This window comes from Macrotis lagotis, chromosome 7 (assembly GCF_037893015.1).
Source record: "Macrotis lagotis isolate mMagLag1 chromosome 7, bilby.v1.9.chrom.fasta, whole genome shotgun sequence".
NCBI classification, from domain to species: domain Eukaryota; kingdom Metazoa; phylum Chordata; class Mammalia; order Peramelemorphia; family Peramelidae; genus Macrotis; species Macrotis lagotis.
In genome coordinates this window covers 17,421,395-17,433,763 of record NC_133664.1, presented here as the reverse complement: position 1 = coordinate 17,433,763, position 12,369 = coordinate 17,421,395, and the positions used below count along the sequence as shown (strand labels likewise).

At 37.8% G+C, this 12,369-nt stretch overlaps 1 protein-coding gene across 3 annotated transcripts in view; it reads right to left on the bottom strand.

Moving 5' to 3' along the window:
• The window catches only part of TAX1BP1 (Tax1 binding protein 1), a 69,711-nt gene that overhangs the window by 38,288 nt on the left and 19,054 nt on the right, over nt 1–12,369 (bottom strand). For all 3 annotated transcript variants that reach the window (XM_074195553.1, XM_074195554.1, XM_074195552.1), the window contains exons 3-4: nt 11,339–11,441; nt 7,465–7,652 (exon numbers count right to left, since the gene is read on the bottom strand). In XM_074195553.1, coding sequence (XP_074051654.1) covers nt 7,465–7,652; nt 11,339–11,441 — 291 coding nt within the window. The remainder of the gene's footprint in view (nt 1–7,464; nt 7,653–11,338; nt 11,442–12,369) is intronic.

Sequence of the window (12,369 nt, the reverse complement as noted above, 5' to 3'; positions counted from 1 at the left end):
AATTCTCTTTGCAAGATCTAACACTCACAAATGCTCTTCTTCCTCACTATCACCTCCCATCTCCCAATTCTTACCTATTTTCCCTAATTATTGACCCTGCCCAGGTCACTTTTCTGCCTTCAAAGACTCAAGTCCCTACCATTAGCCCATTTGATAAGGCATCACCCTGGGCAGGGCATTCCTGCTGTTCACATTTCAGTCCTCAGCATGAGGCTACCCCCCACCACCACCACCACCATCTTCCTTTTCTATTCCACTCCCAAGCTACTAGACAAAAAACAAACAACAAACTGGATCCACTCAAAAAGTTCTGGGCCTTTCATTCATCACTGATCAGCGACCACATCACTGATCAGCAACCACACTACCTAAAATGAGGGCAAGAAAACTTACATCCCAACTCCACTCCATCCTCCCTAACTTAGAAAATAACCTTTCTCTTTTACAAAAGTTGAGGTTAGCTGTCCTAAGTTCCTTCATTTCCCCTTCAGTACCTTAAAACACCCCTTTCTCTTTCCCAATCCCCTTCAAACGATACACCTATATTCTTGTCAAAGGAGTCTATACTGTTTTTGCACAAACAAACCAATGCAGCTAAGATTAAAAGGCAAGTAGAAACTTGAGGAGATGGGGGGGGGTGTTATAGCACATTTCTCTAATAAAGATTTCATCCATCAAAAAATATAGAAAAATGAGTCAAATTTATAATAATAAAGTCATTCCCCAATTGATAAATGGCCAAAGAACTAGCTCTAGTCATATTTAAAAATGTTATTAAAAAAATCACTTTTTTTAGTTTAGTTTAGTTTTTTAACAAGGCAATGGGGTTAAGTGGCTAGGTCATTATTAAGTGACTGAGGCCATATTTAAACTCAGGTCCTCCTGACTCCAGGGCCGGTGCTCTATCCACTGCGCCACCTAGCTGCCTCTCTAAATCACTATCAATTAGAGAAATGCAAATGAAAACAACTCAAAGGTACCACACCTCATACCTATTAGACTGGCTAGGGTGACAAAACAGGAAAATGACAAATGTTGGAGAGGATGTGGGAAAATTGGGTCACTAATGAACTAGTGCTAGAATTACGAACTGATTCAACCATTCTGTAAAGTAATATGAAACTACACCCAAAGGACTATAGTTTTTGTTTTCCAAAGAGTTTTTTTTTGAAAAGGGGAAGGAGGGAAGGAGGATCTATAGGTACAAAAATATTTAGAGCACTCTTTTTGTAGTGGCAAAGAATTAACTGTTGCAAAGGGAAGTAAGCAGAGCTAAAAGAACAGTATACAAAAATAATAGCAATATTGTCCAATTAGACAATGAGCAACTGTGAGTGACTTAAGAGATTTCTGGAAATTCAAAGATACAAGACAATTATCAAGAACCTCTGATGAAAAATTGCTATACCCCTCCCAAAGAAGGAACAAATGGAACCTAAATGCTGATTAAAGCATAGTTTTACTTTATTTTTCTTGGGAGATTTTTTGATCTGTGTTTTCTTTCACAATATGACTAATATGGAAATATGTTCTTCATGTATAACCTTTATCAAACTGCTTATCTTCTCAATGATAGGTGAAGAAATAGAAGAGAATTTGGAACTCAAAATTACAAAAATTGAAGGTTAACAAATTGTTTTTAATGCAACTGGGGAAAATATGTTAAAATTCAAAGGAGTCTATACTCATCATCTCTACTACCTCAATTACTGACTCTTCAGCCTCTTGGCATATAGAATATGGCTTCTGATCCAATACTGTCTCTGAAACTTCTTTTTTCAGAATTCTTACTGAGCTGAGTAAGAGTTACTGAGTTTGGGGCAGCTAGGTGGCGCAGTGGGGCAGCTAGGTGGCGCACTGGGGTGGCTAGGTGCCGCAGTGGATAAAGCACTGGCCCTGAAGTCAGGAGTACCTGGGTTCAAATCCGGTCTCAGATGCTTAATAATTACCTAGCCGTGTGGCCTTGGGCAAGCCACTTAACCCCATCTGCCTTGCAAAAACCTAAAAAAAAAAAAAAAAAAAAAAAAAGAGAGAGAGTTACTGAGTTCTGATCTATCTTCAGCTTTCCAAATAACTAGCAATCTCCTCCTCTGGAATCTTTCTCCTTTGACTTCCAAAGCCTGGCTATCTACTGATTCTCCTCTTGTCTGAATACTCCTCCCTGATAGTTCACTCTCAAGCTTGCTATCTCCAAGGGTTCAGGCTTAGTCTTATTTTTCTCTCTTCTTCTCTATGAAGACAATTCATCATACATATACACAGACAAGATTCTGTATGGTCTCAATATTTCTAATTGTGTTTTACAATGCCTAAAACCATAGGAAAATTAGCACAAACAACAAAAAGTTTACATCAAAGGAGAGATTTTTCAGCCTTAACTATAGACTTCTTACTTATTCTCTCCCATTTAAAAACAAAAAAACCTCTTTTCCCACAAGACACCTCCCTTCCATAAGTTTAGGACTAAAACAGAGCTGGTGAGAGCCTATGTCGATATCCTTGTTCCAATGACAGAAGTCAGAGAAAGTCTTAAGTTTGAGGCACTTTTTCTTTAAGTGATGTTTGTGACCCAAACCAAAAGTTATCCTCTCTGTTCTGCTTACCAATGTGTTCAGCTTTTTGTAGTTTGCATTCATTTGATCTGATGAAAAAAGCAAAGCACTCCTTGGAAATTTATTCATTTATTTATTTAAACCCCCTGGGGAAGAGAAATGTCAGAGTGTACATAAATTGACATTTACCACATGGGAAAAATGTGTATGATCTTTAAATACTGGAAAATCATTGTTCACAGGATTTCTATTTTTCCCCTACTTCCATATTAAAGGGATCCATTTTTATCAATAATATGACATATCCCTGGGTAGCAAATTTGAAGGCAGCCTCAACTGGCAGAAGGAAAATACAAACAAAAATTTCTTCATCTTATTGACGAAATAACTGGAAAACAGCATAGTAAAGTAAAAGCAGCAATTTGAGGTCAACAAATTTGGTTTCTGGTCCAAGAACTGTTTGAGGGGAAGCTCAGTGGTGCAGTGGAGAGAGCCCAGGGCCTACCAAATTTAAATTCAGTCTCATACACTTGGGACACTACAGTTGTGTGATCCTGAGCATCTGCGTGCCTCACTTTCTTTATCTGTAATAGGGCTTATACCAGTAGGACAGCTGGGAGGATTAAAGGACTACAGAGTACTGAGCCCGCTCTGTACAAGTAAGCTGGCAGCAGCAGGGGCCAGCATCCTACCTGGGGGTGTATGCCCCTTGGCTCCTGTGCCCTCCACGATCCCTATCAGCCCCCTCGCTCACACTCATGTGTCAACCATCTTTTCCAGAAAATCTCTGTCCTAATGACATTTAAGCATCAACTCTGAGCAGGCTTTGTGATGTGGATGCAGATACAAGTGAAACAAAGGCCTGGGCCTGTCTTCCAGGAGCTTTGATTCTAATGAGGAGAGCTAAAAAGGCAGGGGAAAGCATGAAGTCCTGCCAAGAGCCTGGAGGAGAAGAAAGGGGCTGCCTGGAGCTGCCTCAGACTTCCTTGTCCAGAAGGAAAGGTCTGCAAGTCGTGCAGGTTCTTTAGGGTTGAAGGCCCTTAGGTTCCTCTCTCCCAGGGCTCCCAAGTGACAGTTGTGGGAGCAGGGGCCAGTAGACAGGTAAACACTTTCTCCAGGGTCATTTATTCTTTTTAGTCTCTAGTCAGAGCCGGTCATCTGGCTATCACCTGGTGTTTCTGACTCTACAAGTTCCTTCCTGAACATGGCTCCCCATCAGAACTATCCCTTCCACAAATGATCTGTTCCATACATATTTAGTTTTGTATTGACTTAACTGTGTTCCTATGTTCTCCCTGACAGACTAGCTTCCCATAGAATAGGAACTGTGTTATTATATTCTTTGCATCCTTGTCCCACATGATAATTGCTTAGATTGTATGGAACACAATATGCTAGGAACTGGGAAATGAGAAAGAAAAAAATAGTAAATTTGTAGCTTCCAAAAGCTTACATTTCCATAGGGTTGAGTGGGGAAGGGTTTATAGGCTGATTGATTGGTCTGTGGGGAACTATGGTGGGATGATCACCCTATGGCTTACACGTACATAAACTATGTGATTTGACTTTATCAGTTTAAAAAAATATAGACAATTCTAAAATACAAGCCCATGTAACTTTGGTGATTCTAATTCCAGGCTGACATTCTAAAAGGAATTTAGAGAAGGACACAGAAGGATATTTTCTACCCAGAAAGTCAACAGTTCCAAATTTCTTTGCCACTTCACACAATTACTTAGGAGAAGCAGAAAGAAATAAGCATCAAAAGGATTAAATGCCAAAACTGTAGTAGGAGTCTGGTAGAGTTATTAAGCTACTAAGAGGGTGGTCTAAGGAGGACCCAACAAGCTGTGCAATATCAGCCATAACAACATTCTTCAAGAGGGAAGGTTTGTTTCAGTCTTTGACGAACTATCAAATACCAGGCTAAAAACCTTGATCATTAAGCAGTTGTCACTACAAAATGTTTTAGCCACCCTATAAAAGTTAAATTTATTTATATTAGATAAGACAGGAATTTCGGGAGTGGGAGGGGGAGAGAAAAGCAAGGATTCCCAAGAAAAATATTAGTTTCTTCTAGTTTTCTTAGGTCTTATATATTTCCACAAAAATACATCTTCCACTGGTTTTTTTATAAGGGGGAGATGTCTATTTTCCACAATTTTAAGTTGAAAGTAAAATTACATGCAAATAGGCCTATACTCCAGGATGTCAATGACCAAAAGAAAAGCTCCACACTATACCCAAATATTTAAAACAGCACCTTTTGAGGCAGCAAAGAAAAGAAACAAAGTAAATGCAAGTAATGAAGCAGAAGAAATAATGAGCATAACACCACCTAAGAAGCATGGAAGACTCTAGTACAAAATGAAGGAAGTAGACTCAGGAAAAGGAGACTGCACTGACCCTGATAACAGAAATGGAAAAAATAATGACCAAACAGCTGAAAGAAACCACTATGAGACTATCAGGGGCCCACAATGGGCTGCCTTCCTGATGCCACGAAGGTTATGGTGGGCAGAGCTCTCAAACCTGTCCCAGAGGGGGTCTGCAGAGTTTGGCATGAATATGGGGGAACCCCAAAGATACACAGGAGAGCAAAGCAAGCCCAAGTTGGAAACAGAGCAGACCAAAACTGCCCTTACAGATCAGAGTGGCAAACACCTACCTGCATTGTCCCCTTGAGTAGATGGCAAGAACCTATCTTTTTAAATTATTACTTTTATTATCTTGACCAAGGGTGGCCTCAAAGAAGGAAATGAAAAGGTATTCCCCCTGCTTCTTTGCAGAAGGTCAGGCTGGTCTGAAATGAGGGCTTGTTTTACTGAATGGTTTTTTATCCTCTTTTTATTCTCTAGAAGGGAGAAATATGTTGGGTAATGTAGGTGATCATAAAAACAAAAGGAATCAAAGGATCAGAATCTTAAACCTGAAAGGAAACTTAGAAGCCATATTGTCCACTGCCCTCATCTGACATTTGAAGAAACTGAGGCCCAGAGAGTTAAGTGGCCTGCCCAGGACCATGCGGGGGAGAGCCAGAACCTCCAAACTCATATCACACACACACAACTAGAAAAAAAATTACTTGCAAAATACTTCCAACCTTTCTTTGGTTGCTGTTCAGTCATGTCTGAGTTCATGGACTACAACAGTCCATGGGGTTTTCTTGGCAAAGTTCCTGAGGTGTTTAGCCATTTCCTTCTCCAGTGGATCTTTTTGTCGGGCAAACAGGTTAAGTGACTTGCCCAAGGCCATTCTGACTTTTTTTTTGCCTAGTGCAGTTTATATCATCTTTGATCATAGTCTTCATGAAAGAAGGGACCATTATGTTATTTAACTGTCTCTCCCAGCACTCCGTACAATACTTTGGACAAGATATGAAAATAATTTTGATTGAGGTTAAATAAGTAATTCAAGTACTACTCTGCTAGGCAAAGATTAAAGGGACTTAGGGTTGAAAGAAAATGTGAAGGGTGGTGACCTGTGCTTCTCCCTTTCCAAGACCTAACAAAAAATAGTCACCTATAGCAAGGCTGTCCAAAATGCAGCCCACAGGTCACAAATAATTCCGGCTCATCTCACCAAGGAAAGGGAATGCCAACCTGAGCAGCACTTCCTACGAATGGAACTTTCCCTTTCTACAAAGACTTCTCTGCCTTCTCACAACCACTTGATGACAGAGACTGGGCAAGCACAACTCTCTTCCTCTCTCACAATAGATAAATAAACCAATAGAACAATCTGTTTTATTCATATCTTCATATATTCACTCAGAACCTCTCTTGCCTGCCGTATGTGCTTCAAACTGTTTTGGGCGGTCTTTAGACAGCTCACCCACGGTTGCTACCACACTTTCCAGGGCACAGTAGTCTAGGAAAGACAGACCAAAGTCCTGCTTAGAAGGCATTTTCAAATACTGGAATGCTTCCCCAACACCCCAAGACAAATGATAATGGCACCCCAGGATTGCCCAGGAACTGAACAAAGGCTTTTAAATACTTCCACTTTCCAAACCACAAAATATATGGTGGAAAGACTGACAACTCAAGGGTCTGAGGAACTCATGGTGTGGTAAAGTCAACTCCTTTCTCAGTCTTGGTTTCCTCATCTATAAAATGAGGGGACTGAATGTGACTGCCTCAAAAGGTCCTTTATTAGACTATGAAGTCAAAGAAATTGCCTTTTATTTGAAACCATTTCTTTCATAGAACTTTATTACTGAAAGCTGTAGAGTCATATACCAAAAAAGATCTAAGATCAATTTTTTCTTACTGTGATGATTTTATTTCTATTCTCAATGAGAATTGCTTTATTCTCTATAGTAGCAATAACATTTTCACTTAGAAAAAAGTAGAAAATAATAGTGGTTGCTACCTGATAAGTAAACTACTCCCTGAATTTGCTAGGCAATTGCTTCTTTGGGGGGGGGGGGGGCGTTTTACAAGGCAGTGGGGTTGTGACTTGTCCAAGGTCACACAGTTAAGTGATTATATCTGGGGCCATATTTGAATTCAGATCCTCCTGACTCCAGGGGCAGTACTCTATCCACTGTGCCACCTAGCTGCCCCTAGGTTACTCTTTCTTAAAAGATTCTTATATTTCAAATCAAAAAATTCTTAGCATGACCTAAAATAACATGTATAGAATAAAATATTAAATTTAACATTTTTCTTTCAATATTTGACAATATTTGCAAACATTTATAAAGCACTTCTCAGTTTACAAAGTGCCTTAGCTATCTCATTACATTTGATTCTTACAACTGTGTGATGTACATACTGTCTTTTTTACAAATAAATGGTAGGTTTCAAAACTCAAATCATTCTGGTTTTGTTCTACCCAATAATACCGAACTGTCTCGATATTTATAATAAATCTCTTTTTAAAAATAACAGTTCAGTTTCTAACAAACCTCAAGCAGTCCAGCTTTTGTAGTCACCACCAACATGTCAGAATTTCCTTCATCTTCCATCGTCAGCAGTTCCTCAACTGGAGAAGATGCTCGAAATTGGAATGGTGTACTTGCTCCTCGAATCTCACCCTTATGGGTGACATAACAAAACTGATAAAATTCTCCATCATCATTTGGAAGGTAATACCCTAAGAGAGGAAAAAAGTAACAAGAACCAAAATCAAAAGTCTACTAAATAGCTACCAGGTACCCAGTCAAATACAAATATAGAATTTTTTCTAACAATCTCAAAGATTTATTTCCCTACTTTTTTTTCCATGCTTCACACTCTCTTGTCATCATTAATCAACTCCTTTTCCACATTCCCAAATCCACTTGGATATTAAAATTACAATACAGTAACTTCACAAAGTCATTTATTCAAAAGAAATAGGAAAAAGACCAAGAGTTAAAGTTGTTCTATTTTAACATCTAGTGCCTTAATAATAGGAAAGAGAGGGGCGGCTAGGTGGCACAGTGGAGTCAGGAGTACCTGAGTTCAAATCCAGCCTCAGACACTTAATAATTACCTAGCTGTGTGGCCTTGGGCAAGTCACTTAACCACATTGCCTAGCAAAAATAAAATAAAATAAAATAAAAGGAAAGAGGTTAAGAAAGCCTGTTAGTTATTTTCCTCTTCTAGAGAGCATCTTGAGTTCCTCAAAGTAAAAGCTACATAAAACAACAATACTCCTAATTGATAGACTCAAGGGTAGGAAACATTCATTTTGAAAGTATCTCAATATTAAAAAATTATTTCAACACTAAAATATTTTTGATTTAAAATTTTACAGTAACATGTGCCAGATTTTACTAGCTTAATCTTGCTATTATATTTATTATTTAAGAAGGAAAAAATTATAATATATCAAAAATACACAATCCTCTGACATCAGAAAAGTATGGTTCCTGTATCCTCTGCAGTGAAAGGGGAAATGATGCAAAGTTAGAGATTAATGTTACTTAAAAACAGTTTCCAGCACCGACCCTGGAGTCAGGAGGACCTGAGTTCAAATCCAGCTTCAGACACTTAATAATTACCTAGCTGTGTGGCCTTGGGCAAGCCACTTAACCCCATTGCCTTGCAAAAAAAACCAACAACAAACAAACCAGTTTCCAGTTTCCATTCTGGGTTAATGACAGTTACAGGAGGGCCCTTTAAAGACTATCAAATGTAATGCCCTCAATTTACAGATGATGGGAGGCCTAGGTGAAAGGTCCAAAGCAACATGACTAGGGTTGAAATGAGTACTGACTCACTCAAAGGCACAAAAACAAGACCAAAGAATCAGAAAAAAAACACTGTAGATACAGAAAAACTTAAGATAAACTAACAGAAAATAAAGCTGAACCAAGAAAGAAAAAAAATCCATCTACATGACAAGAATATAAATGAAACCAAAACCAAAACCAAATGATGAATATTTATAATAGTCAAGACTTGCTCCTTCTTTTTAGAGCACAGCACAGAGCATCAGACCTGAGGATTGCAAAATAGTTTTGTTTATATTATAATTCTACTCATAATGGAAATGCTCTCCACCTCCACAGAGAGAACCAATGAACCCTGGATGACAAAAAACCCTATTGTTTTCCTTTATTTTTCTTGGGTTTTGTTGTTATGGTTGGCAACATGGGTAACAGAGGGAGGGAATCTGAAATTCAAAGTTTAAAAAAAAGTTAAATTTTTTTAAAATAAGAGAATTCTTAATTTAAACAGAAAAGAGGACAGATAGGAAATAAAGTTTAAAAACAGAAAAACAACAGCAGTGTTTAAATGTGAGTTTTTACAAAAAGCTACAAGTGGTTTTTATAGACCAAATTTCATATAAAGCTTCATATGATTTAATCTTATAACATTAGCAACTGAGGAAATGAACAACTTTATGTACAGAATTTCATTACTTTAAAAGGTTCTCCTCCCTAGCACAGTTTTGCTCTCAAATACTACAGGCAACAGAGCAGTTTTCAATTTATATTTCATAAGCAAGATCATACTAATAACCTCTCTCCTGACAGATACTGCAGGGTTTAAGTATAAACTGATTTTGTAAGCAAGACAAATATATTTTCACAAAACATAAGCATGCATTTGATATTTATCTTCTTTTGGGGATAGCCTGGGGAATGGAAGTGATATGAAAACTAAAGGTATTGAATAAGAATGGCTAAAAAAACAAAACTTGATTCCATTTTATTCAAATAATCAAATATTCTTACTAAACTAATTAAAATTGTCAGTCTTAGATTTCAATAAAAAGAAAATTAATCAACTTCTAGAGATGAATTTTCCTGGAATTCTTTAAAAAACTCTGGTCTCATTATTAAGCCAAAAACTCTGGGTCTGCCCATACTACACCCACAGTTAAATCTATCGCTTCTGCCTCCAAGGAAAATAATTCTGCCTACATACCACCCCGGTATAGACACTGCCTTCCACAGACACAAATCAACAAATAATAAATCACAGATTCAGTCATTCTAATTTAATATTCAGTTATCCAATTTTTATCTCATAAAAATACAGTACATTAAAACTGAAAGGGACCTTAGTCACTAACCAAATTAAGAGCTAACAGCTTCCAGATACTTCCCAGAAGGGTGAGCTTCACTTTTTTTTTCTTTTTGTAAGGCAATGGGGTTAAGTGGCTTGCCCAAGGCCACACAGGTGATTATTAAGTGTCTGAGGCCGGATTTGAACCCAGGTACTCCTGACTGCAAGGACAGTGCTCTATCCACTGTGCCACCTAGCCACCCCAGAGCTTCACTTTCAAATAAGATCCTGAGCCATGGCCTTGCAGTTCCTTGTCTAAGACACTCCTTTCTTCAACCTCATGCCTTCTCATTGGCTGTCACCATGACTACACCACTGTCTTGGTCTTTGCTTCCTGGCTTTCTTCTTCAAGGAGAGAAAAAGAACCCACATATACAAAAGTACTTTCAGTTGCTCTTTTTGTTCAAGTCAAGAAGCTTAAATTTAACTTTCTGCAAGAGTTCTTCCTAAGTACTCCTAGTCACACTAGGGCCCTACCTTTGAGGTGATCTCTAATTTACCTTGCATAGATCTCACACAAACATAGTTGAGCTCCCTGTCTCTCCATTAGAGGACAGGGGCTGTTTTGCCTTTCTTTGAATTCCCAGTGGGTAGCACAGCTGTCTAACATACTTAATAAATGCTTGCTGACTGATTGCTTTCAATTACTGCCATTTAACAGGGAAGCCAGGAAAAGAATGAGCTATACACACTGGAAAATGACCTGGATCCACTATGCCAAAAGTTGAATTCTCATTAATCAGAAAAATCTTCTCACAATGACTAAGCAATTTACTATACTCACAAGACAGGCAGTCCTGGGACTCTAAGAAAGTAATATGACATTCACAAGACAAGCCTGGGGCTCTCTCATGATCCCATGGTCATATTGGCTCACAGCCTGTAGTCTTGCCAATTACAGATTTGTTCTCCAAGGGTCAAGTCCAAGTGGGCACTATAAAGGAGCCACTTGCCCAGGGCCCTGATACTGCCAATTTTTCTTCTTATTTTAAGATCAATACGAGAATTCTTAAAAGTTTTGTCTAAAACTGACATAAAGATAGAATGCCTAGGGAATATAGGTCAAAGAAGAATAAGCTGAGCTACAGAAAAATCTGTATTGAAAGATTAGATAATGAGGTAACAGGAATAAATCTCCAAATCTTGATTAACAAAACTTGTCTCAGCACCCCAGACTCTCAATAACTACATTAATAAGAAATGACATTACATGAAAATTTTTTAAAAAGTTGATGGCAATAAGATATCTATTTCTATCAGGTTTGACAGGAGGTTTCTCACCTTGAAAGGATAATAAACAATTGACTGTTGATCCTTCCACATAATGTTCAGGCATTGGGGACCATAAAAATGTATAATAATCTCGAGCTGTACTCCAACCAACCTGAAAAAAAAACCCACCCAAATCAATAGTTTGATTACAAAAAAAGAGTTCAAGATCACATGATAGTATCTTACAACATGCTAAAACTGACTACTTGATTGTATCCTAAAGCTAAAATATACATTTAATAATGTTGACAAATTGTGAATATTTAACAAGCATATCAAGTTTTATTATGAATTTTTATTAAGCTATTAACTAATGCTATAAACAGATTCATATAAATTGAAGAGCAGATAGTTTCTAAACATGCTAATATACTAATATCTAAATATAAAATTTTATAGTGATAGTCAATATCTCTCAAAAATGCAAACTAAGAGAGTGCATGTGGATAGAGAAAAGAAATGTGACATACCAGATAGCAAAGCATTAATCATTAAAATAACTTGGTGCTAGCTAAAAATAGAAAAGTCAGTCAGTAGTACAGATTAGGTACACAACATAGCAAACAATCAAAAGTAATGTTTGGAGCTGTCCCCTAAAGTTACTAAACTGTGCATATTCTTCTGATCAAGGGATACCATTGTGAGGTCTATATCCCCAGAGAGAGAAAAAGAACCCACATATACAAAAGTACTTTCAGTCGCTCTTTTTGTTCAAGTCAAGAAGTCATTTAGGGAATGACTGAATAAACTGCAATATAAAACATAATAAAATATTGTGCTTTAAGAAATGATCGCAAAGGACAGTATTTGAGCAACCTTGGAAAACTAATGTGAAATGATTTATATATTAAAAGCACTGTTGGGGGCAGCTAGGTGGCGTAGTGGATAAAGCACCAGCCTTGGAGTCAGGAGTACCTGGGTTCAAATCCGGTCTCGGACACTTAATAATTACCTAGCTGTGTGGCCTGGGGCAAGCCACTTAACCCCACTGCCTTGCAAATAAATGAATGAATGAATAAATAAAAGTACTATAAAGATAA